Source organism: Rhinopithecus roxellana, chromosome 5, assembly GCF_007565055.1.
Source record: "Rhinopithecus roxellana isolate Shanxi Qingling chromosome 5, ASM756505v1, whole genome shotgun sequence".
NCBI classification, from domain to species: domain Eukaryota; kingdom Metazoa; phylum Chordata; class Mammalia; order Primates; family Cercopithecidae; genus Rhinopithecus; species Rhinopithecus roxellana.
This window is the reverse complement of record NC_044553.1, coordinates 46,655,820-46,681,493: the sequence shown is the minus strand read 5'-3', so window position 1 is coordinate 46,681,493 and position 25,674 is coordinate 46,655,820. Positions and strand designations below refer to the sequence as shown.

At 45.6% G+C, this 25,674-nt stretch overlaps 2 protein-coding genes and 1 pseudogene across 7 annotated transcripts in view; 1 reads left to right on the top strand and 2 right to left on the bottom strand.

Moving 5' to 3' along the window:
• The window catches only part of FAM81A (family with sequence similarity 81 member A), a 163,303-nt gene extending 139,420 nt beyond the window's left edge, over window positions 1–23,883 (bottom strand). For 3 of the 6 annotated variants that reach the window (XM_030929697.1, XM_030929692.1, XM_030929685.1), the window contains exon 1: window positions 23,782–23,883. The gene's annotated coding sequence lies outside the window, so the exon portion shown is untranslated. The remainder of the gene's footprint in view (window positions 1–23,781) is intronic. The other 3 variants (XM_030929684.1, XM_030929698.1, XM_030929691.1) reach the window with 3 other exon arrangements.
• On the bottom strand, window positions 5,572–5,681 carry LOC115898054 (annotated as a pseudogene).
• A 43-nt stretch (window positions 23,884–23,926) lies between the features above and the next one.
• MYO1E (myosin IE) overlaps window positions 23,927–25,674 on the top strand; it is a 243,828-nt gene continuing 242,080 nt past the window's right edge. The window contains exon 1 of the mRNA XM_010374243.2: window positions 23,927–24,375. Within this exon, the coding sequence (XP_010372545.1) occupies window positions 24,373–24,375 (3 nt within the window). The 5' untranslated portion in view covers window positions 23,927–24,372. The remainder of the gene's footprint in view (window positions 24,376–25,674) is intronic.

Here is a 25,674-nt window from a genome sequence, read left to right as displayed (position 1 = left end):
AAGTGCAGTGGCTCACACCTGTAATCCCAGCACTTTGGGAGGCCGAGGAGAGTAGATTCCCTGAGGTTAGGAGTTCGAGACCAGCCTGGCCAACAAGGTGAAACCCCATCTCTACTAAAAATACAAAAATTATCTGGGCGTGGTGGTGCACACCTGTAACCCCAGCTACACTGGAGGCTGAGGCACGAGTATTGCTTGAAATCAGGAGGCGGAGGCTGCAGTGAGCCACGACTGCACCAGTGCACTCCAGTCTGGGCGACAGAATGAGACCTCATTTCTAAAAATAAAAAACAACCATCCAGTCATTTGTGCATTTTTGGGTGAGTCCGCAGAAAGAAAAAGAGAGAGAGAGAGAAAGAGCGAGAGGAGAGAGAGAAAGAGAGAGAGACAGAAGGAAGGAAGGAAGGAAGGAAGGAAGGAAGGAAGGAAGGAAGGAAGGAAGGAAGGAAGGAAGGAAGGAAGGAGAGACAGAGAAAGAAAGAAACCAGATTTGCTGTATTAGTATGAAGCTACACTCACCTTTGACTAGCTGGAAGCTTCTCTAAGATTGTGGTTAGCAAAAGCCAAGAGCTTCCTAGAGGTAAGATTGAGGTTTTTGTTGAGGCTGTTTTATTGGCTATGTGTCAGCTCTTGGGAGTAATTTGCATAAAACTTATCAGAGTGTATTTTCAAGGTGTGAAACACTAAATTTTCAACATTTAAGATAGGAACCTTGGTCAACCTGACATCTGCCTGCCAAGGTTTTACCATGCACTACCTCCCAAAAGCAATCAGCCAGTAGTGAGGTTAAGGTTTTAGGAAGCAGTTGAGTCTACAAACAGCTTCAGCAACCTGCAATAAGAGGGGTAGGAGTGGGATGTCAGGACCCAGTGGGTGGAGAGGTATGATCCGAGGAGTATGGCTAACAGTAGAGTCAGTGGTTTGGAGTGAGCAGGTCAAGAGTGAATGTGTTTCCTCAGCTTTAAAATGGAGTTAATGAGAGTACCAGCCCCAAAAGGCAGTTGTGGTAATTGAATTAGTTAAAGCATGTAGCACGCTCAACACACTGGTTGACTCATAACGTATTCTCAAGCAATGTGAGCTATGTTCATCATCACCACCATTATTATCACCATCTTCATCACCGTCATCCTGGCTCTTCCACTTACCAGGTTTGTGACCTGGGGCAAGTTGTGTAACATTTCTAAACCTTGGATTCCTCATCCTTACATTAAAGAAAAAAAATTATCTTCAAGAATATAGTGAGGATGAAATGCAATGAGGCACATAAAGCATCTAACATGATGCTTGGCAAATAGTAGGTGCATGTTGAGCGAGTGTTATTTCCTATTGGTTTCAATGGCTTTGCTTTATTGATTGATAGTCAAAACAGGTATTTTGGAAGAAAGAATACCAAAGGAAGGAAGACAACAAAGTCCCTGTGATGGGAAAAGTTTACTCGATGGAAGAGACTCTCACGTTTTTGATGAGAATTTTTATTTTCATTTTTTTGTGTGGTCCCATCAGACATCCCCCTAAGACCTCAGATGTCCTTCAGTTTACAGTCCCACACATTAAGTAGCTTTCATTACTGAAGAAATCAGAGAGGATTGAAGATTTGGGAACATGAATGCGGGGTTGCCAAACTTAGCAATAAAAATAAAGGTGTGCAATATTTTATCTGGCCATTATACATGGATGCCAATTTATCTTCTCGTAAACTCAAGCTAGGATTGACTCTTGTTTTGTGACTTTGTGTGATTTACGATATCCACATTCAAGGGCTTCTCAGCGAAAGAGAGAGATGCTGTAGAATGTGGACTCGGCCAGGCACGGTGGCTCACGCCTGTAATCCCAGCACTTTGAGAGGCTGAGGTGGGTGGATCATGAGGTCAGGGGTTCGAGACCAGCCTGGCAAAGATGGAGAAACACCGTCTCTACTAAAAATACAAAAATCAGGCCGGGTGCGGTGGTTCATGCCTGTAATCCCAGCACTTTGGGAGGCCGAGGCAGGCGGATTGCGAGGTCAGGAGATCGAGATCATCCTGGCTAATAAGGAGAAACCCCATCTCTTCTAAAAATACAAAAATGAGCCGGGCGTGGTGGCAGGCACCTGTAGTCCCAGCTACTCGGGAGGCTGAGGCAGGAGAATGGCGTGAACCCGGGAGGCGGAGCTTGCAGTGAGCCAAGATTGCGCCACTGCACTCCAGCCTGGGTGACAGAGTGAGACTCCGTCTCAAAGAAAAAAAAAAAAGAACGTAGGCTCAACTTCTCAGGAAGACAGTTATCAAGGGCATCTTCTCCCATGAGTCATGTTGGGCCTAAGTATTATAAAGCAAAATGGATCCTGGTGGTTAGGTTCCAGTAAGAAGGCCCTGGGTTAACTTCCTCAAGGCTTCTCTTCATTATTATTTCCTGTTACTATCAGTAGAGCACTGCTCACTGTCCTTCAACCCCTACCGTCTCGTTACACCTTCCTTAGCCCTACAATGCCCCTTCTCAAACTAGTGGAAACACTGCACAGTCTCCACAGCCTAAGGGATAGGGGGAGCTATGGCTTCCTAAGGATGATATTATGAGAACCCAACACAAACCAGGCCTCCTGGGCTCCATTTTGTTCAACTCATAATATTCAGATGTTACATCGTTTCTCTTTCCAAACTCCAATGGCATTTCCTGTGACTCTGCTTTTGAAATGAAAATGCAGGTAGCAGAGCAAAGTATCAGATTAATGACCTTTATCTCAAAACCTAGTTTTTTGGTAACAAGAGGAGCAGACTTCAGAGAAAGATCAGGTTATGAACTCTCTGTGACATCTCACTCACTGTCCTTCCCTGAAACCATTGGTTTCTTTTTCTGCAGAGTAGGTCCTAAGATAAGGTGGGGTGTGTGCATGTGTGCGCGCCCCTCTCTCGAATTTTCATGTACAATCTTCGTGCCATTACTAGCTGAGATCATATGGAGTCAGCCCTCATTGCAGAGTTTTAGATCCTGGTTGCTAAGGTGGGGTAGGTGAGGCTTCATATCTTCCCTGTTTTCAGAGCATACCTGTCTCCCTCCCAGCCTGGGTTAGGGGATAGAAGAGACTGCGGCAGCACATCTCACCCCAAGACATCATGCCCAGCTCCTAAGCCCCTCCCACATTCCTTCCCACTCTGAACTCATGGCCTACGGAGCTCATGGATGGGCCCACACTATCTGAGAGGGGCCAGAAGACTTTGGGGTGACACACTTTGTCTGTCTGCCTCTCAGCACGACTGACAGCACCTGAACCATGAATGCAGAGATAGAATGAACGGTGGCCCTTCTCCAAGCCCTTGGTCCTCCTTTTACTCATACTCTTTGCCTTCCAGCCTGGGGATCAGGAAAGATTTTTTTTTTTTTTTTTTTTTGTGAGACACAGTCTTGCTATGTCACCCAGGCTGAAGTGCAGTGGTGTGATCTCGGCTCACTGCAAGCTCTGCCTCCCAGGTTCATGCCATTCTCCTGCTTCAGCCTCCCAAGTAGCTGGGACTACAGGAGCCCGCCACCACGCCTGGCTAATTTTTTGTATTTTTAGTAGAGATGGGGTTTCACCGTGTTAGCCAGGATGGTCTCGGCCTCCCAAAGTGCTGGGATTACAGGCGTGAGCCACCGTGCCTGGCCGAAAGATTTTTTATTTATTCATTTATTTATATATTTTTTTCCAGACAGAGTCTCACTGTGTCTCCCAGGCTGGAATGCAGTGGCGTGATCTCGGCTCCCTGCAACTTCTGCCTCCCAGGTTCAAGCAATTCTCCTTGCCTCAGCCTCATGAGTAGCTGGGATTATAGGCGACTGCCACCATGCCCAGCTAATTTTTGTATTTTTTAGTAGAGACGGGGTTTCGCCATGTTTGTCAGGCTGGTCTCGAATTCCTGACCTCAGGTGATCTGCCCACCTTAGCCTCCCAAAGTGCTGGGATTGCAGGTGTGAGCCACAGCGCCCGGCCAAAAGGTTATTTTTGACCTAATTAGAGAAACCAAAGATTCGTGCGCACATGCTCTGCCTTTAAAGATCCTCCTGCTTAGTCCTCATCCCTGGGCAGAAATCTTCGAGAAACACAGGGGCCTTTGCTTCATGTCAGGAGCTGGCCGAAGGGCACTAAGAGTGAACGGACCATGGTCTACTGAGCTTCTCCCAAAAACCCTGTTTAGCAGAGGAGGAAGTGGGACAAGTGACCTCTAGAAGTGGCTTATGCCTAGAAGTTATGAAATCCATCCCCCTACCTTCTGGCAGCCCCGACAATCAATAAACAGTTCCCTCCCCAAGATGATTTCCATTGGAATTAGAACCTGGAATTTCCTCAAATTGTAGTAGACAATTTGAATTCCTGAACCTGGAATTTCCTCAGATCATCTTGGAGAGGGCCTTTAAAGATTACAAATTAGAAATGAACTGTTTGACGTTCTCCTTACTTTTTTTTGGATAATGCATGGGACTCCAGAATTCTCTGCCCAAGTATCCCCAAGCTTGTCTCCAGATCCAGTGCTGACCTTTTCAAGGTCAGTTCTTCTAAGGGTGACCCAGATGCTGGTGTGTACAGCCCAACATTAAGGGATCAACAAAGAGTGAGTGTTATGAGGAAGTTGGATATATGGGCTGAGAAGTCCATATGGGAATGCAAGAGATCTATGCTGATGTGAGAAGGGCTGGAGTCAGGAGTGGGAAGAAAAAAGGATGAAGGATGAGGGCCAAAGCTGGGGGCTGGCTCTTCCCATGCCACCATGTTCCAGCAAAAGATTCTGACACCCAAGAATTTAAAATTCCAACCTGGACTTCCAGGTTGTTCTGAAGGTATTTTTGTCAAGGTAGGAGGACAGAACATATTGTATTGAATGATTTGTGAGCTTTATTTGTAACTTTAAAATATTTAGACACCTGCTTTTCAGGCCTCCATTTGTGCTCTTGTCAAGACCTACAATACCCCATGACCTACCCCGCTACCTTCTGGGAGAGAAACCCTCACAGTCCAAATGGCTCAGAGCACAGCCCAGCTCAAACCACATGCTGTACCACCTCACATCTGTCCCACTCTGCCCTATTTTGGCCCCTAAGAGTGGTTAGATCTTACAGGGCACATCCTATGGCCATGTGTTTTGCACAAGCCCTATACTAGTTTTCTGGTCTGTACTGAGGGCATTAAATCAAATGTAAGAGTTTTGCCCAGCTTTCAAGGACCATTACACTTAATGCAATTGAATTATGGGCCTTGAAGCCTTGCCTGAAAAAGATGAGGTGGTTGGGCCGGGCGCGGTGGTTCACGCCTGCAATCCCAGCACTTTGGGAAGCCGAGGTGGGTGGATTACCTGAGGTCAGGAGTTTGAGACCAGCCTGGCCAACATGGCAAAACCCTGTCTCTACTAAAAGTACAAAAAAAATTACATGCCTGTAGTCCCAGCTACTTGGGAGGCTGAGGTGGGAGAATCGCTTGAACCCAAGAGTCAGAGGTTGCAGTGAGCCGAGATGGTGCCACTGCACTCCAGCCTGGGTGACAGAGCGAGACCCCATCTCAAAAAAAAAAAAAAAGAGGTGGTTGAAATTTGGCTGACAATCCAACTTTCATTTTTTCCATGTCAGATGGGTAATGGGCCGACATCGTAACAAGGTTTGAGGGAGGCCCACCCATCTCTCACACACAAGCATGAAACCACAGTCATCACACTTAAGAACTACAAAAGGATTGCCGACTCTCTTTTTAAGGAGTGGCACGCGCCAGTGAAGGGAAGAAGGGAGTAATGTCAGGCTCAAGGGGCCACTTGAGGCAGTTTGGGGAAGAAGAAAGGCAGGCAGCAGCTGCTGAGAGGGACTTGGAGGGACAAACAGAAGTGTTTGTAGGTGTCCTTAGGGAAATTTTACCATACATTATGAGGAGCTTGCCTCACTTTCCCAAAGAAAAGTCAGTAAATGCTACCTTACTCAAGATGGCTGATGGAGCTGAATTTGTTCATTTGTTTTGGAAGAGGGTGACCAGGGTATGGAAGCAAGCGCAGAGTCTGGCCCAAAGCTGATCTTGAGGTGACAACAGGAGCTACAGAAGGGCCCATGTGCATTCAGGCTAACTAATTAAATGGAATGTTGGGCACCCATTTCTCTTTCTCCAGAGTTGACCATGTAAAGGCTTCAAAGTAGATGCCAAAGTATCTGAAAATGAAACAGAGGCAGCAGCAGCAGGATCACTCAGGCCTTCTTGGAAGATGAACTAAGAGACAGGTGAGCTGCATGCCTGGCCTTGCTTTACTGAAGCCTGTTTTTAGATATCTGCTTTGGTTGTTTTTGTTCTCTGTTTTTACAATAAAAGGAATTTGTGTTTATTCAACAACATTTGAAGTAGGCCAGGCAAAGTGGCTTATGCCTGTAATCCCAGCATTTTGGGAGGCCAAGGTGGGAGGATAACTTGAGCCTAGGAGTTCGGGACCAGCCTGGGCAATATAGCAAGACACTGCTTCAAGACCCTGCCTTTTTTTTTTTTTTTTTGATACAGAGTCTTGCTCTATCACCCAGGCTGGAGTGCAGTGGTGTGATCTGGGCTCACTGCAACCTCTGCCTGCCAGGTTCAAACGATTCTTCTGCCTCAGTCTCCTTAGTAGCTGGGATTATAGATGTGCACCACCATGCTCCGCTAATTTTTTTGTATTTTAGTAGAGATGAGGTTTCACCATGTTGGCCAGGCTGGTCTCGAACTCCTGACCTCAGGTAATCTGCTCGCCTCGGCCTTCCAAAGTGCTGGGATTACAGAGGTGAGTCAATGCGTCCAGCTTATTATTTTTTTAAAAATGAGAAATGTAGAAAAAGTTAAAAGCAAAAATAAAAATCATCTGAAGTCTTACCATCCACTATAACCGGGTAAACATTCGTCATATTTCCTTCAAGGCTTTTCTTCCTCTCTACATAGATAGGGGGTGTGTGTGTGTGTCAGGGAGAGTAAAAGATAGAGATTTTTAATTTTTAACATAATTGGATCCTCTTCCCTTAAGCAGTGTTTTCAAGGCAGCAGGATTAATGTGATCTTAAAGTACTAAGATGAGTCATCTCAGAATTATTGAGTAACTTCATGAGATTTGGTAAAAACAAGGTTGACTTTCCTTCATCTTGTCATTAACAATTACCTACTCTAATATCCAGCTGCTTTTCTCATGGTCCATGCTCAGCAAAAGGATAGCAAGATTCAAATCTGAGATGTTAAAGTAAGAAATTTAACTAAGGCAGTTGCTATTGACTTGAAGACTTAAACAGATTTTTACACCTGAGTCTTTCAGTCACAATAGTCCCACTTCGCACTAAGGTTAAAGAGGTAAAAAATCAAGTTAAAGAGTTCAAGAATCAAGCTGAAAGGCTGGGCATGGTGGCTCACGCCTGCAATCCCAGCACTTTGGGAGGCCAAAGTGGGCAGACCGCTTGAGCCCAGGAGTTCAAGACCAGCCTGGGCAATATAGCAAGACCCTGTCTCTACAAAAAAAAAAAAAAAAAAAAAATTAGCAGGGCATGGTGGCACACACCTGCAGTCCCAGCTACTTGGAGGGCTGGGGCAGGAGGATCACTTGAGCCTGGGCCTTTGAGGCTGCAGTGAGCTGTGTTCGTGCCACTGCATTCCAGCCTGGGTGACAAAGTGTGACCTTGTCTCAAAAAAAAAAAAAAAAGTTGAGGCCAGGTGCAGTGGCACATGCCTGTGGTCCCAGCTACTCAAGAGACTGAGGTGGAAGCCTGTAATCCCAGCACTTTGGGAGGCCGAGACGGGCGGATCACGAGGTCAGGAGATCAAGACCATCCTGGCTAACACGGTGAAACCCCGTCTCTACTAAAAATACAAAAACTAGCCGGGCGAAGTGGCGGGCGCCTGTAGTCCCAGCTACTCGGGAGGCTGAGGCAGGAGAATGGCGTAAACTCGGGAGGCGGAGCTTGCAGTGAGCTGAGATCTGGCCACTGCACTCCAGTCCCGGTGACAGAGCGAGACTCCGCCTCAAAAAAAAAAAAAAAAAAAAAAAAAAAAAGAGACTGAGGTGGGAGGATCACTTGAGCCCAGGGTTCAAGGCCAGCCTGGGAAACACAGCAAGACCCAGTTTCCAATAAAAAAAAATCAAGTTGGGCCGGGCGCGGTGGCTCAAGCCTGTAATCCCAGCACTTTGGGAGGCCGAGACGGGCGGATCATGAGGTCAGGAGATCGAGACCATCCTGGCTAATACGGTGAAACCCCGTCTCTACTAAAAAATACAAAAACTAGCCGGGCGACGAGGCGGGCGCCTGTAGTCCCAGCTACTCGGGAGACTGAGACAGGAGAATGGCGTGAACCCGGGAGGCGGAGCTTGCAGTGAGCTGAGATCCGGCCACTGCACTCCAGCCTGGGTGGCAGAGCAAGACTCCGTCTCAAAAAAAAAAAAAAAAAAAAAAAGAAGTTGAATCATTTGAATCTTCTGGTAAGTCCTGTTCTAAAATATATTAGGACTTGATTTTTGTGGTATAAGTAACTTTGCATTTACTTAGGAATTCTTCTCAAGGATGAATAAGAGATGAAACAGCTCTCTCATATTTGAGGACTCTCTCATATAAAAATTACCTTTTATAATTGAGCAGAGACTGGGAAACAAGACTCATTTAGTCACAGTCCCAAAGAGACAAAAGTGAAATCTCAGCTCTTTTTTCCTTTTTTTTTTTTTTTTTGAGACGGAGTCTCGCTCTGTCACCCAGGCTGGAGTGCAGTGGCCGGATCTCAGCTCACTGCAAGCTCCGCCTCCCGGGTTCCCGCCATTCTCCTGCCTCAGCCTACCGAGTAGCCGGGACTACAGGCGCCGCCACCTCACCCGGCTAGTTTTTTTTTGTAATTTTTTAGTAGAGACGGGGTTTCACTGTGTTAGCCAGGATGGTCTCGATTTCCTGACCTCGTGATCCGCCCGTCTCGGCCTCCCAAAGTGCTGGGATTACAGGCTTGAGCCACCGCGCCCGGCCAGCTCTTTTTTTCTTAGTGAGTTTGAGAAACTGTCCTGGGAGGAAACATTTCAGTAAATTTAATAATAAGCCTTCATACCCCTGGGATTTTGCTTATGCTAATCCTTTGTTTTCTTTTGTTAGGTCACCCAGGCTGGAGTGCGGTGGTGTGATCTCGGCTCACTGCAACCTCCGCCTCCCAGGCTCAAGTGATTACAGGCATGTGCCACCACACCTGGCTAATTTTTTGTATTTTTAGTAGAGATGGGGTTTCTCCATGTTGGCCATGCTGGTCTCCAACTCCTGACCTCAGGTGATCTGCCCGCCTCAGCCTGCCAAAGTGCTGGGATAATAGGCGTGAGCCACCGCGTCCTGCCACTGCTTATGTGAATCCTAAAACCTAGAAAGTCCCACCCTGCCAGAGGTATTCGCACCAGAGTAACTCCATCGTGAGTGAGGGCTAGGAAAATGAGGCTGGGACTTACTGGGCTGCATTCCCATAAAGTTAGGTATTTCTTTTTTTTTTTTTTTTTTTTTTTTTGAGACAGAGTCTCACTCTGTCGCCCAGGCTGGAGTGCAGTGGCCGGATCTCAGCTCACTGCAAGCTCCGCCTCCCGGGTTTACGCCATTCCCCTGCCTCAGCCTCCCGAGTAGCTGGGACTACAGACGCCCGCCACCTCGCCCGGCTAGTTTTTTGTATCTTTTAGTAGAGACGGGGTTTCACCGTGTTAGCCAGGATGGTCTCGATTTCCTGACCTCGTGATCCGCCCGTGTCTGCCTCCCAAAGTGCTGGGATTACAGGCTTGAGCCACCGTGCCCGGCCAAAGTTACGTACTTCTAGCCTCTAGATGTTTACAGTTAAGGGCTCAGGTTGTAAATGTTTACTAAGCAGACCCAGACTTGGGAGTGTCCTAATAACCCAGTATCTTGAGAACAAAAGAATTTCTAATTTTGCTTTAAAGATAATAATATCGATTCTCGCAAAATATAGTAATTAAGAAAATTGGCCGGGCGCGGTGGCGCAAGCCTGTAATCCCAGCACTTTGGGAGGCCGAGATGGGCGGATCACGAGGTCAGGAGATCGAGACCATCCTGGCTAACATGGTGAAAACCCCGTCTCTACTAAAAAAATACAAAAAATCTAGCCGGGCGAGGTGGCGGGCGCTTGTAGTCCCAGCTACTCAGGAGGCTGAGGCAGGAGAATGGCGGGAACCCGGGAGACGGAGCTTGCAGTAAGCTGAGATCTGGCCACTGCACTCCAGCCTGGGTGACAGAGCGAGACTCCGTCTCAAAAAAAAAAAAAAAAAAAAAAAAAAAAAAAAAAAGAAAGAAAAAGAAAGAAAGAAAATTAATCCTTTATTACAAACCCTTGTAGTAGAGCACATCTCCCCATGATCTTTCCTATCCTGTATATAAACAAGCATTGTCCCTAGGGTGGACGTGTTCCTTCTCTTACTTTCAGGAATGCCCTACCGTGTCTATGGAGTAGCTGTTCTTTCACCACTTTACTTTCTTAACAAATTTGCTTTTGCCTTGCACTGTGGATTTGCCCTGAATTCTTTCTTGCACGAGATCCAAGAACCCTCTCTTGGCATCTGGATAGGGACCCCTTTCCTATAGCAATCCTAATCCTCCACCTTTCTATTTTTTGGAGACAGGATGTCACTCTGTCACTCAGGCTTCTGTGCAGTGGCACAATCATGGCTACTGCAGCCTCGACCTCCTAGGTTTAAGAGATCCTCCCACCTCAGCCTTCCAAGTAACTGGGACTATAGGCACGTGCCACTGCACTCTGCCATCCGCCTGTTTCAGCTTCCCCAAGTGCTGGGATTACAGGTGCGCGCCACCACACCTGGCCTTGTCCACCTTTCTAAATCGATCTTTACAGCCAGACAGACCAGAGGCCACCACTCCAAGAAGCCCTCCACAATCTTTGCCAGCATAATCTTCATTTAGCATTCATATTGTTCTGCCATGTGTAGCAAAGTGTTCTGCTTGATAACATGTTTTAAGTGATAAGCAAGATATTTACAATGGTTCAAAAATTGAGGAATATAGTAAAGCATTTCCAGTGTACTGTGTTGTTCCTTGCCCCCACATCCCACAAACACTTCTGTCAGCTTCTTGTGTCTTTTCCAAAGTTTCTTCTTGCAAGCATAAATACAAATCTACTATTTCGCCATCTCTATTTTCTTACACAGAAGGTAGCCTGATATACATACAATTTTATACCTTGTTCTTTTTCCATCTCAGGAATTTTCTTTTTCTTTGCCCAGGCTAGAGTGCAATGGCACAATCTCAGCTCACTGCAACCTCTGCTTCCCGGGTTCAAGTGATTTTCCTGCCTCAGCCTCCCCAGTAGCTGGGATTGCAGGCATGCACCACCACGCCCGGCTCATTTTTGTATTTGTAGTAGAGACGGTGTTTCACCATGTTGGCCAGGCTGATCTCAAACTCTTGACCTCAGGTGATCTACCTGCCTTGGCTTCCCAAAGTGCTGGGATTACACGCGTGAGCCAGCATGCCCAGCCACCTTGCTCTTTTCATTTTAACGTATGAATACATCTTGGGAATCTTTCCATATGGGTTTAGAAATAAATTCCTTATTCTGTTTTTAAACGGTTTTGTTTGCTTGTTTTTGTTTTTTGAGATGGAGTCTCACTCCATTGCCCAGGCTGGAGCACAGTGGTACGATCTTGGCTCACTGCAACCTCACCTCTTAGGTTCAAGGGATTCTCCCACCTCAGCTTCCCAAGTAGATGGGACTACAGGTTCATGCCACTGTGACTGGCTAATTTTTGTATTTTTAGTAGAGACAGTTTCACTATGTTGGCCAGACTGGTCTTCAGCTCCTGACCTCAAGCGATCCACCTGCCTTAGCCTCCCAAAGTGCTGGGATTACAGGCGTGAGCCTCCACGCCTGGCCTCTCCAGGCTGGTCTTGAACTCCTTGCTTCAAGCAATTCTCCCACCTCTGCCTCCCAAAATGCTGAGATTCCAGGCTAATTTTGCTTCTTTATAAATTACTTCTAAGCATCACCCCCTGCCACCACTCTCACACCCACTCGCAGTTTTTAAACTGAAAAGAAACTGGAATGTTTACATAATCATTATTGGAGCTGGGACGCTATTTAAAGGGAATTTATGGCCGGGCGCGGTGGCTCAACCCTGTAATCCCAGCACTTTGGGAGGCCGAGACGGGCGGATCACGAGGTCAGGAGATCGAGACCATCCTGGCTAACACGGTGAAACCCCCTCTCTACTAAAAAATACAAAAAACTAGCCGGGCGAGTTGGCGGGCGCCTGTAGTCCCAGCTACTCGGGAGGCTGAGGCAGGAGAATGGCGTAAACCCGGGAGGCAGAGCTTGCAGTGAGCTGAGATCCGGCCACTGCACTCCAGCCTGGGCAACAGAGCCAGACTCCGTCTCAAAAAGAAAAAAAAAGGGAATTTATATAGCTAGGATTTTTGATGGTTGTGTGATATTTTTATGTGGTGTCATGCACTTTTCAACTCACTGAGGTCTCTTTCGTAATAAAAATGCATACTTATATTTATTTTGTATAATTTGGAGCAAAACTGTATTACTTTACATTATGGAAGTTTATAATTGTCATAGCTGTTTTTAGAATCACATTCTTGGTCCAACACATAATCCATTTGTTACCAAGTCCTTTTTGAAGCATTCCTCCTATGGGAAACTGTCATCAACTTTATCATGTTTGGCTCTATTTCGGGATTTCCAGGAATTCAATACAATAAAAGAGAGGGGCCATCTCCTTGTGCCCTTGACCTTTGTACATTCACCTTTCCACAGATACAGACATTGTATAGAGATGCACCTGAGCCATCTTTCCTACATGGCATCAGGACAATGGGCCAGGCAACAAAGGAACCTTTTGAGCTATCTCGTGGCGGTGCTGCCTGCCAGTCCACAGCTCATGTCCATCTGTGCCACCAGCTCTGTCAAGCTACAGCATTTACTCAATTACATTCATACTGGTTTCTGTTTAGCCTTGTCGCTTTTTCAAAATTAGTGAAATACGGAGAAAATATAAGTGCAAACACTAGTAAAAAGGAGTGTTGTTCTCATAAACACAAAACAATTGAGACAAAGAAAGGAATCATTAGGTGTGGAGAAGGTAGTGAACCTTCAGCCTCAATAATGACAACTCATACCGAGACAATGCTATGCATCACTCACCATTGCTATTACTTTATATGATTTAATTCATATTCTGACAACACTATGCGAGAAATAAATGATGAAAGTACTATTATTATCTCTGTCTTTACAGGTTAAAAAAAAAAGTATGATTTACAGAGGTAAATAGCCTGACCCAAATCTTTTTTTTTTCTTTTTTTTTTTTTTTTTTTTTGAGACCGAGTCTCGCTGTCGCCCGGGCTGGAGTGCAGTGGCCGGATCTCAGCTCACTGCAAGCTCCGCCTCCCGGGTTTACGCCATTCTCCTGCCTCAGCCTCCCGAGTAGCTGGGACTACAGGCGCCCGCCACCTCGCCCGGCTAGCTTTTTGTATTTTTTAGTAGAGACGGGGTTTCACCGTGTTAGCCAGGATGGTCTTGAATTCCTGACCTCGTGATCCGCCCATCTCGGCCTCCCAAAGTGCTGGGATTACAGGCTTGAGCCACCGCGCCCGGCTCTGACCCAAATCTTTTTTTTTTTTTTTGAGACGGAGTCTGGCTCTGTCGCCCAGGCTGGAGTGCAGTGGCGCGATCTCGGCTCACTGCAAGCTCTGCCTCCCGGGTTTACGCCATTCTCCTGCCTCAGCCTCCCGAGTAGCTGGGACTACAGGCGCCCGCCATCTCGCCCGGCTGGTTTTTTGTATTTTTTAGTAGAGACGGGGTTTCACCGTTTAGTAGAGACGGGGTTTCACCGTGTAGACCAGGATGGTCTCGATCTCCTGACCTCGTGATCCACCCGTCTCGGCCTCCCAAAGTGCTGGGATTACAGGCTTGAGCCACCGCGCCCGGCCTGACCCAAATCTTAAAGCTGCCTATTGGACTTTAGGTGGTCAACTTTGCTCAGCTAGGATAGAGACGCTCAGATTTTAAAAACATCTATGCATGCTGGAATTATAGCTTAAGACTATGTCTAAGGGACAACACACAATCAGGAATTTTATACTACATTTCAGATCTCTGAAAATAGAAACCTGTGCTTAAAGCATGTAGGTTTGTTTCTGAACTTTATATATCTGACATTGGTGCGTGTTTTGGGAACGTGTTCTATGTGAAGGTAGAACTCTCTTGCATTTTTGTATGTTTTGGATGTACATGTAAAGATGTGAATCCTATGAGGACAGGGAACTTGTCTTCTACTTCTCCAGAAGCTACAACGGTGCTCAGTAAAGGTTTATTGTGGTGCTGAGTGAAAACAGTCGTCAGCTGGAAACCATGCTGCCATCATGCTGAACACCAAGATTCACTCTATTCAATCTCCCCAAGTGTTTGTAACAATACATTGAAAAACATGTTATCTGGCTGAGCGTGGTAGCTCATACTTGTAATTCCAGCTTTGGGAGGCCGAGGAGGGAGGATTGTTTGAGCCCAGGAGTTTGAGACCAGCCTGGGCAATATAGCAAGACCCACTCCTACAAAAAAGAAAAAAAAAATTAGCCAGCCATGTTGGCACGGCCTGTAGTTCTGGCTACTTGGGAGGCAGAGGCAGGAGGATTGCTTGAGGTACGTGTTCACACCACTGGATTCCAGCCTGAGTGACAGAGTGAGACCCTGTGTCAAAAAAAAAAAAAGAAAAGAAAAAGAAAAGAAACAAAAAGTCATCTTAAATACATACACACAACACATACATCTATGTGTTTACACAAATATTTAAAGGCATGTAATCAAAAACACATTTATAAGTACATGATAATAAAGGAAAAATGATGTCACATCTCCAGTATGTGAACACATTTACAGGCGTAATGACAATAAAGGGGAAATGATGATCGTTACAAAGGCCATACATTTTTTTCTGTTGAAGAGGTGAATGGAATTACCCTCCTGGACTCATAAGTGTAGAAATCAAGGCAGCAGACAGGCGCAGTCAGCAAACTGCTCCATGCCCTAAATTTGGAGTGTCTACCCTGTCTTCCCTCCCCAGAGACTCTGTCCCCATTTGCCATCTCTTCTTAATGGGGCAGCAGGCTTTAGGACACCACTCCTCTCACAGCATTCACTTGGAATGCGACTGGACAGGCACCTGGTCCCAGTAGAGCCTTTCTTGTCAGTGACCTATGACCTGGGTGGTGTGGTTCAAAAGGTTGAGCTGGGTGAGTCAGATTCTCTCTCTGTTTTTCTCTCCCTCCCTTTCTCCCTATGGAACTTGAATCAAAAGGCCTAGAGGGCAGTTTCCAGTGAGCTGTGGGCAACTGTTGCAAAAAGGTTGTTCTGGGGCCCACATCAGGATCATGACAGGCTACAGGCACTTTGCAAGCTGAAATTAGGGGAAGAGGAACAACTGTGAGTTAAGCAGGAGAAGCTTCAAGAGACAGAAGAAAAGAACATCCAACCATGCAGAGATGCACAGCCCTGCCTTCTTTTGTCTTCTGTTTTTCCTGGGCTCCTGGGCATGTATACCTTAAAAAAATTTCTTTCTGGCCTGGCAAAGTGGCTCATGTTTGTAATCCCAGCACTTTGGGAGGCTGAAGCAGGTGGATCACTTGAGGCCAGGAGTCCGAGACCAGCCTGGCCAACATGGCAAAACCCTGTCTCTACTAAAAATTCCAAAATTAGCCAGGTGTGGTGGTACACACCTATAGTCTCAGCTACTTGGGAGGCTGAGGCATGAGAATCGCTTGAACCTGGGAGGCAGAGGTTGCAATGAGCCAAGGTCGTGCCAGTACACTCCAGTCTGGGTGACAGAGTGAGACTCTGTCTCAAACAAAAACAAAACAAAAAAATAAAGCAAAGGCCGGGCATGGTAGCTCATGCCTGTAATCCCAGCACTTTGGGAGGCCACAGCGGCTAGATCACTGGAGGTCAGGAGTTTGACACCAGCCTGGTCAACATGATGAAACCCTGTCTCTACCAAAAATACAAAAATTAGCCAGGCGTGGCCAGGTGCAGTGGCTCACGCCTGTAATCCCAGCACTTTGGGAGGCCAAGGCACGCAGATCACAAGGTCAGGAGATCGAGACCATCCTGGCTAACATGGTGAAATCCCGTCTCTACTAAAAATACAAAAATTTAGCCAGGCGTGGTGGTGGGCACCTGTAGTCCCAGCTACTTGTGAGGCTGAGGCAGGAGGATGGCATGAACCCTGGGAGGCGGAGCTTGCGGTGAGCTGAAATCGCGTCACTGCACTTCAATCTGGGAGACAGAGCAAGACTGTATCTCAAAAAAAAAAAAAAAAAAAAAAATTAGCCTGGCATGGTGGCTCGCACCTGTAATCCCAGGTACTTAGGAGGCTGAGGCAGGAGAATCGCTTGAACCTGGGAGGCAGAGGTTGTAGTGAACCGACATCATGCCACTGCACTCCAGCTTGAGCAACTGAGTGACTCCATCTCAAAAAATATATATACATATATATTTATATAATATATAAATGTATTTATAAATGTATATTATATAAATATAGATCTATATATAAATATATGTTTATATAATATATATATAATATATATATAAATTTATATACAAATGTATTTTTTTCCTTAAAGTAACCCATGTGCTCTTCTGATCCTTGTTACTAAAAGAAACTAAATTGGAGCAACAGATAACGGGAGAAAAAAGTCTCTCTTGGCCAGGTGTGGTCGCTCACCTGTAATTCCAGCAATTTGGGAGGCTGAGGCAGGAGGACAGCTTGAGGCCAGGAGTTTAAGGCAGCAGTGAGCTGTCATCACGCCATCATACTATAGCCTGGGCAAAAGAGCAAGATGTCATCTCAAAATAAATAAATAAATAAATAAATAAATAAATAAATAAATAAATCTCTGCCAGTGGAGGATATAAACTTAAAAAAAAAAAAAAAAAAAGACAGGAGAACCATATAAGTACAGCAGTCCAAGACCATGATAGTGGCAAACAGTCATTTCATTTGATAGTCCCCAAAGACCTTGGTTCATGCAATCCTGTGCAATAATCAATATTTATGGTCATAACCTTGAGTCTTAAAGCAAAAGCTGCTTGATATTCAGTGTATTTTCAGAAGTCAATGAAATGTGTGGTTTCATTCAGAAAAAAACTTTTCTTAAAGTTAAAAAAAAAGTTTTCGTGTCTAAAAACGACAAGATTTGGCTGGGTGTAGTGGTTTATGCCTGCAATCCCAGCGCTTTGGGAGGCCGAGGCTGGAGGACTGCTTTAGCCCACGAGTTCAAGACCAGCCTGGGTAACAGGGTGAGACTCTGTCTCCACAAAAAATAAAAAAATTAGCTGAGCTATAGGTAGTGTGTGCCTATGGTCCCAGCTAATTGGGAGGCTGAGGCGGGAGGATCACTTGAGCCTGGCGCAGTGATCCATATTTGTGTCACTGCACTCCAGCCTGGGAGATAGAGTGTGATGCTGTCAAAAAAAAAAAAAAAAAAAAAAGAAAAAAGAAAAGAAAAGAAAGAAAGAAAAAGAAAAAAGGACAAAAGGCAAGGTTCATGCAGAGATTTGTTATTTTTTACTTTTTGAAATGCACATATTTATTGATCCATGCCTTGCCTTGTTGCAGCAAAGAGCTCAGATGACTTACAAGAATACACAGAATCCAACAGGAAAGTGAACATCGACAGTGACTGGGGAAAAGAAAGAACATCAGGATATGGACAGGAGATTTAGTTATCTGCAAAGCTCATTTCCATGGACTTCCTCATTCCTTGCTAGATCATGGCCCACCATAACTCATTATTTCAACTCCAAAGTTTTTAGATTTGGAGGAAGATCAAGGTTTATCTTCTGAATGTAAAAATCAAATTGAAACTGGAAGAAAGATAATAAAATATTGATTTAAATCAGAGAAAATATAATAATCTACATAAACATGCTTTTAATAAGCTACTAATTTAAGCATATGTTTAAATCATTTCTATTCCTTTACTTCAGTAAAATAATTGTTACAGCAAAATAATTTTATCTTTTTACCTCTGTCATCCAGGCTGGAGTGCAATGGCACTATCTTGGTTCACCACAACCTCTGCCTCCTGGGTTCAAGTGAGTCTCCTGCCTCAGCCTCCTGAGTAGCTGGGATTACAGGTGCCTGCCACCATGACCAGTTACGTTTTTGTATTTTTAATAGAGACGGGGTTTCACCATGCTGGCCAGGCTGGTCTCGAATTCCTGATCTCAGGTGATCCACCTGCCTCGACCTCCCAAAGTGCTGGGATTACAGGTTTGAGCCACCGTGCCCGGCCTTAATTTTATCTTAATCAGAAGTAGCATCATATTACATTATACAACTGGTGAAATTCTCTTCCACATCCTTTTTATAAACCAATACCAACATACTAGAGGGAAAAAGTGTTTAGAGTTAAACTCACTATGCAAATGGAATTTTTATATTCCATTAAAAAGCAACACTTTTTCTGAGAGCTCTGGTTTGGAAAGGCTCACGAGGTTTAATAAGTGTGCTCTTCCTATTCGTTTTGGGCCTGCATTAGGGACAATTTCTTCTGATGGACATTTCTATTACATAATCACTGCTTAAAGGGTAATAGTGTAGGCTTCAGAGCCAGGCAAATGTATGTATTTGATGCAGGATAGCTGAGTAATAGCTTGGGCAAATTACTTTAAGTCTTCTCAACTTAGTTTCTTAACTGCAAATGGAGCTAACAGGGTCGTATGGAAGATTAAATAAGACATTGTTAATTAAGCACTTAGCTCAGTAGCTAATATCTAGTGAACCTAATACATGATATGTGTTATAAAAACAGTGATTGTAGAGAACATTTCACACTGATAATGATACAAGTCTCTCTTTCATTAGTGTCTTGTTAAAGGTTCCTAATTTTCCCATTAACAAATTTTCTTTTTTTTTTTTTGGAGACGGAGTCTTGCTCAGCCACCCAGGCTGGAGTGCAGTGGCAGGATCTCGGTTCACTGCAACCTCCGCCTCCCAGGTTCAATTCTCCTGTCTTAGCCTCCCCAATAGCTGAGACTACAGGCGCAGGCCACCACACCTGGCTAACTTTTAGTAGAGACAAGGTTTCACCATATTGGTCAGGTTGGTCTTGAATTCCTGACCTTGGGTGATCCACCTGCCTCCCAAAGTGCTGGCATTACAGGTGTGAGCCACCACACCCAGCCATTTTAATTAACTTTAGTGTTGTGAGTGCATTCTGAATGATTTTTTTATGGTATTGACAGGGAAATTCGTTTTATTGCTCGATATTATTTTCTTGCTGCTTTCCAAAAAGCATAAACAATGATTTATTTCACTGATAGATTTATACAGAAAATTTTACTTTGTATTCATTTTGTTTTTTTATTGGTTCCTTTTCATTCAGCCCCAGAAAAATGCAATTAATCATGCCAAGGTATGTACAAAGTCTCATCTGACTAGCTCCATCATGTGTCTAGAATGAGTTTTACAGTTTTAAAAGTTGCTTCCACTTCACTGCTACTATGGTCTTGAATAAGAATAAATATCCGGCCAGGTTCCGTGGCTCAAGTCTATAATCCCAGCACTTTGGGGGACTGAGGCAGGCAGATCATTTGAGGTCAGGACTTTGAGACCAGCTTGGCCAACATGCTGAAACCCCCTCTCTACTAAAAATACAAAAATTAGCCAGGCGTGGTGGTGGGCGCCTGTATTCCCAGCTACTCTGGAGGCTGAGGCAGGAGAATCACTTGAACCTGGGAGGCGGAGGTTGCAGTGAGCTGAGATCTCACCACTGCATTCCAATCTTGCTTGTGTCACACAGCAAGATTCTGTCTCAAAAAACAAATCAAGGCCGGGTGCAGTGGCTCACACCTGTAATCCCAGCACTTTGGGAGGCTGAGGCAGGTGGATCATGAGGTCAGGAGTTCAAGACCAGCCTGGCCAAGATGGTGACACCCCAGCTCTACTGAAAATACAAAAATTAGCCGGCGTGGTGGCGGGTGCCTGTGATTCCAGCTACTCGGGAGGCTGAGGCAGAGAATCGCTTAGACCCGGGAGGCAGAGGTTGCAGTGAGCCAAGATCGCGCCACTGCACTCTAGTCTGGGTGACAGAGCGAGATTCTATCTCAAAAAAAAAAAAAAAAAAAAAGAAAAGAAAAGAAAAGAAGGAAATAATAAATATCTGGCAATATAGTACTGAATCCTCTGAAAAACAGATGGAAATAAGAATTGGGAAAATGTTCATTTTAAAAGGTGAGGATTTTTAAAAATGTAATTTGGCCAGAAATCTAGGGTGACCATATAAGTTATTATTCAAACTAGGCCCTTTCGGGAATGAAAGACGGGTACAATTAATAAATTCATTGGACTAAAGGCATAAACCAAGACTCTCCCAGGGATATCAGGCTGTAAGTATCTAAGAGGCCGTTCTAGCCCAAACTGATGATGTACCACCTTCCCTAAATTAAGGATGGAGCAGGAACAGGTTTGAAGTGATTCTTCACGAAATCATAGGCTGTATCACATGACCACACATGATATTCTACACTCAAACTGTGAATTAGTGGGTTCTGTTTTGAGAATCCAAGCTGAGCCTCTGACCTTAAGGCATCACGCTCAGTTCTAATCTATATGCCTCAAGAAAAACACAACAGAAACAAAAGCCAAGAGAAGCATAACTAATATGATCAAGAGCTGTGGCTTCTAATATTTTGTCTGTTAAGGCATCTTTGAGAATCTGATGAAAGCTCTTAACACTCCTTAAAGAAAAGAGCACACACAAACAGTCCCTACCCTTGGCATGCAATTCAGGGGCCATGGTCTATCCAATCTCATCCAGGTTTCCACTCTGAATCTCTGACCTAGAACACCTGAGATAGATGAAGGGAAAAAGGAGTCCACATTTACTGACCATCTTTACACACATTTCCTTTCATGCTCACATCAATCTGTTTTATCAATAAGAGAATTGAAGTTCAGAGAAACTAAGATCTCACAGCTAAGTAGAAACACCAGATTTCAAGTCTATGCGTCACCAAATCTCATAATACATAAAGCACTACTTTTATATATATATATATATATGACTTTATAACAATCTCATTCTCATATATATTATAAAATATATAATCATATCTATAAATCATATATACATATAAAATCTCATATATATTATAAAAAATAAACACAAGCATACATCTTCATCAAAGTCCTGCCTAGTACAGTTAAGTGTGCCTCTTGAAACTTGAAAGAGATTATAGATTATTAGGGCAATAAAAGTAAACACTAAAACATTTTTTTAAAAAATCAGAAATGATGATATAATGGATGAATAGTCTCAAGGTAGTTTTTGATAAATCTAAGACTGATCAATTGTCAGTTGATTGTCAGTGGATTATTAAGACTTTTTCAGTGTTTCACTGTATTTCCTGGGCTATACTTGGGAAAGAAACTATGCCTTTGTATATCTCAAAGCCCATGTCAATCTGACTACGAATCAGGGTTGACCATGGATGGGATGGTGGCTTAGGTAGGGTTTCTTGTGTTACTGGTAAGCTGACATTTTTGTTTTGATAACCTCTGTTTATACATTCCTAAAATTCATGATAGGTTTTGTTGTTTTGAGACAGGGCTTCACTCTGTTGCCCAGGCTGGAGTGCAGTGGCATGATCATAGCTCACTACAGCCTCGAATTTCTGGCCTCACACGATCTTCCCGTCTCAGCCTCCCAAGTAGCTGGGACTACAGGCATGCACTATAATGCCCAGCTAAATTTCATTATTATAAGTTTTTGATAGAGTCTTGCTCTGATGCCCAGGTTGGTCTTGAATGCCTGGTTTCCAGCGATCCTACCATCTTGGCTTCCTAAAGCACTAGCACTGTAGGCATGAGCCACTGAGCTTGGCTGGCCCAGTAATATTTTGAAGGTGATATTCCCCTATGAAATATGGAGTCAGACTTATCTGAGAATTTATCATGTCTGTGTGTACCTAGGCAATGCCTAGTACAGATGCCATGCTGTTTTCTTTCCAATTCATACTACATAACCATACCAGATGAATTTCCTACCCTAAACTACAGCTCCAAATATAACAGTTCCTTGCACAAAACTACTGTTGCGTTTCATTATGCTTGCTTCTTTCCTGTAATTATTTATTCTTTTAAAAAATTCATCATTTGTTTTCCCCATTCTAAAATTATAAGTTCAGTGAGGGCAGGGACCAGTTGTAACTCCAGTGTTTAGCCATGCTGTCTTATAATACACATTCGATTATATTGTTGCCAAACTATGTGAATGATTACTACAAGAATTTGGACAATATGATTTTTTTTTCAACGTTTAAAAGAGATATAATGAACACACCATGAGATTCACCCATTTAAAAAGCACAACACAGTGGTTTTTAGTATATTCACAAACTTGTACAAACATCACCATTATCTAATTCCAGAATATTTTCATCACTTCGATAGGAAAATGTATACCTATTAGCAAGTACTTCCATTTCCCCTCTCCCACAGCCCCTAGCAAACAACCAATATACTTTTTATCTCTATAGATTTCCCTATCCTGAACTTTCATATATATGGAATTATATGATATGTGGTCTTTTGCTCCTGGCTTCTTTCACTTAACATGGTATTTTCGAGATTTGTGCATGTTGTAACATTTTGTTTACCCTTTTAGACAAGATAATGTTTAACATCCTTTCTAACTCTATGCTCAGATAGTCAAGTGAAGAGCTACAACCAAATTTTTTTCTTTTTCTTTTCTTTTTTTTTTTTTTTTTTTTGAGACTTGCTCTGTCGCCCAGGCTGGAGGAGAGTGGTACGATTTCCTCTCACTGCGGCTTCCGCCTCCCCTGTTCAAGCGATTCTCATGTCTCAGGCTCCCGAGTAGCTGAGATTACAGGCATGAACAACCATGCCGGGCTACCTTTTGTATTTTTAGTAGAGAAGGGGTTTCACCATGTTGGCCAGGCTGGTCTCAAACTCCTGACCTCAGGTGATCCACCAACCTCAGCCTCCCAAAGTGCTGGGATTACCCTCAACCGAATTTCAGAAAGTATCATAATATCATTATGCTTCATAGTTTCTCTATGCCCTGAGGTTTATCAGTTTTATCTTCTACAGATCCCAGGAAGGGAGCCTGTTAAGACCCACCAAATTTACTTCCTCAGCCTCCAGAACAATAAAATCAAACTCCCTACCTTGATTTTGAGATTCTGCTTCCCCCCCACCAACCTCCCCGCCAATCTTCTGGGAAATTCGACGCTCTGTAATAATGCATTTTTACAGTTCTGATTGTTTTCAGCAGATGTGTTGGCTGAGGTTGGATGGGGTTTCTTCCCACCTATCTCCTCTCTCCTGCCCTCTGCCCACTGCACGTGCAACAACTTTTCTGTCATCAAAACGTGCAAAAAAAAAAAAAAAGAAAGAAAAGAAAAGAAAAAGAAAAGGAAAAGAAAAAAAAGAAAAGAAAAGAAAAAAGAAAGGAAAGAGAAAGAAAAACAGAAAAAAGAAAAGAAAGAAAAAGCAGCCGGAAGGCTTCCTTTGTTTTCCAAGGAAATTCAGGTAAAAGGAGGGGTGGGGAAATGATATTTTTGACTTTGCTCACAATCCAGACGTAGGAAAGAAAAAGGATTTCCTTTGGGCTGCTGCCACGACTCTGATGTTTTATGCTGATAAAATATTTCCTTCTTAAAAAAAAGTTCTGGGAAAATCATGCCACTTCAACTTGGAAGCGAAACCCACCCTAACTTTCGTCTTAAAACGCAGCGAAGTGAAAAGTCTGCTCCTCTTTCACGAGGATTTTCTTCCTTACCGTTCGGGTCTTGCTACCAGGAGCGAGCTGGGTCCGCAGCTTTCTTCGGAGGCTGGCGCGGGAGGAGGACTACAGGATCCAGAGGTCTTTGGAAACTCCAGCAGCTCCAAGCTTGTTGGCTACTACGGTTTCCCTGAGGAGTGACGCTGCGAAAACAAACCCTGATTGGTCAGGCCTGAGCTGAGTTCTCCATTTATGGACAGATTGCCCGGCCCGAGCCGAGACTCAGCCGGAGGAGTACGGATTAAGTGGCCGAAGAAAGAGGAACGAGGCAGGGGAGCGAGGCGGACGCTCCGAGTACATCGGACTCACCTGGGCCGGCGGCGAGCGGCGGGTCCGAGTGGACTCCTGCCCTCCGCAGCATGCGCCCCGCCTGCTAGGTCGCAGCCGTCTCGCCCTCACCTAGCGCCGCCGATCCCGCCTGGATGGAGTCCCCCCTGGGTTCCCATTGGCTCCTGTGAGTGCTTGGGTGTCGGGAGCCTGTTTTTGGCGAGGGGAACCAACTTTTGAAGTTCGCCCAGGAGACTGCGTTCCAGCCCCAGCTCCCCGGCAGCCGGACCCGGAGGAGGCGCGACCGCGGCGCGAGTCACCATGGTGAGTTGGCCGCGCCGCGTCCCAGGATGCCGGGCCAGGGGACTGGGCAGGAAGCCCCGGCGCGGTGCACCCACCTTGGGCGCGCTGCCCGGGCCAGGAGTGGAGAAGGTGGACGCGGGAGCCGGCACGTCGCGAGCTCTGATTTCCTGCCGCTTTCCGTAAACCCGGGCCGGGGGAGAGTGAGCGAAGGGCCAAGGAAAACTTTATTCCAAGTCGCCTTCTGCGTCGCGAAACTTTGTGGCCGGGTTGCTATGGCTGCCAGCTGTCGGAAGCCAGGGTGTGGGCGCATCGGCTGCGAGGGGCACGGCGCGCTAGGGGGTCCTCTCCTCCTGCTGGGACGTGGGGGATGCAGCCGGCAGGGGAGGTGCTCACAGACTCGCGCCGCAGCCGCTGGCGGCGCCCCCTGCCCTCCCCGCGGCCGTGCCCGCCCCGCCCCGGGCACCCTCTCGCCGACTCCCTCTCCTCCCCGCCGTCGCTCCGCCGCCCGGCAGCGCCCGCAGCTGTCCCGCCTGGCAGCGGCACGCGGGCGGGGGCGGTCCCCGGCCTGCCCTGGCGAGGGGCGGCGCGGGCCGCACAAAGGCAGGCGGGGGCGCCAGGTAGGGCGAGCACCTGGCGGCGAGCGGGCTGGCGGTGGAGAGCCGGGGCGATCCGGGCACGGACGGCAGCTACGCCGTCCCGGACCTGTGCAGGGCGCCGACCCCGAAGGTCTCGGCGCCCCGGACGCCGAGTAAACACCTCCCGAAGAGGACCCCACCCTCCCGAAGAGGACCCCACCCCTTACCAAGCGCGAGGGGACCGGGGCTTTTCGGGGATCCAGGGGGACGTTTCGCACGGAATGACGCCCTCGCGAGTTTCAAGTTTGTTGCTCTTTTCCCTTTGGCACTTTGGGAATGTATGGAAGGGGTCACCTCTTTGACTTGTGACTTTTCTGCTATTCCACCTCCCCAGTCCAGCTGCACTCCCCTCCCTCCCTGTATAACCTTAGGCCACCTCCCTTGGGCTTTGGCGTGGTGTATTTTTCTTTCCGGGGCACAAAAGCAAGGACTGTATTTTGAAGAGGTAGGCAGTTCATCAGAGAGAGGGGGGGAAAAAACCAAAAAAAAAAAAAAAAAAACGATTACAAGTCTTCATAGTTTCCACACTTGCTTCTTTTCAAGTAGTCCTGCTTAGGTGGATGATCTCGTCCTCTTCTGGTTTGCTGCTGTTTTTTACTGGCTGTGGAAGAGAACCAAGTTAAAATGATAACCAGCACAACACTAATTGAAAAATCGATAACCCCATGAGCAGCCTGAGGGAGGT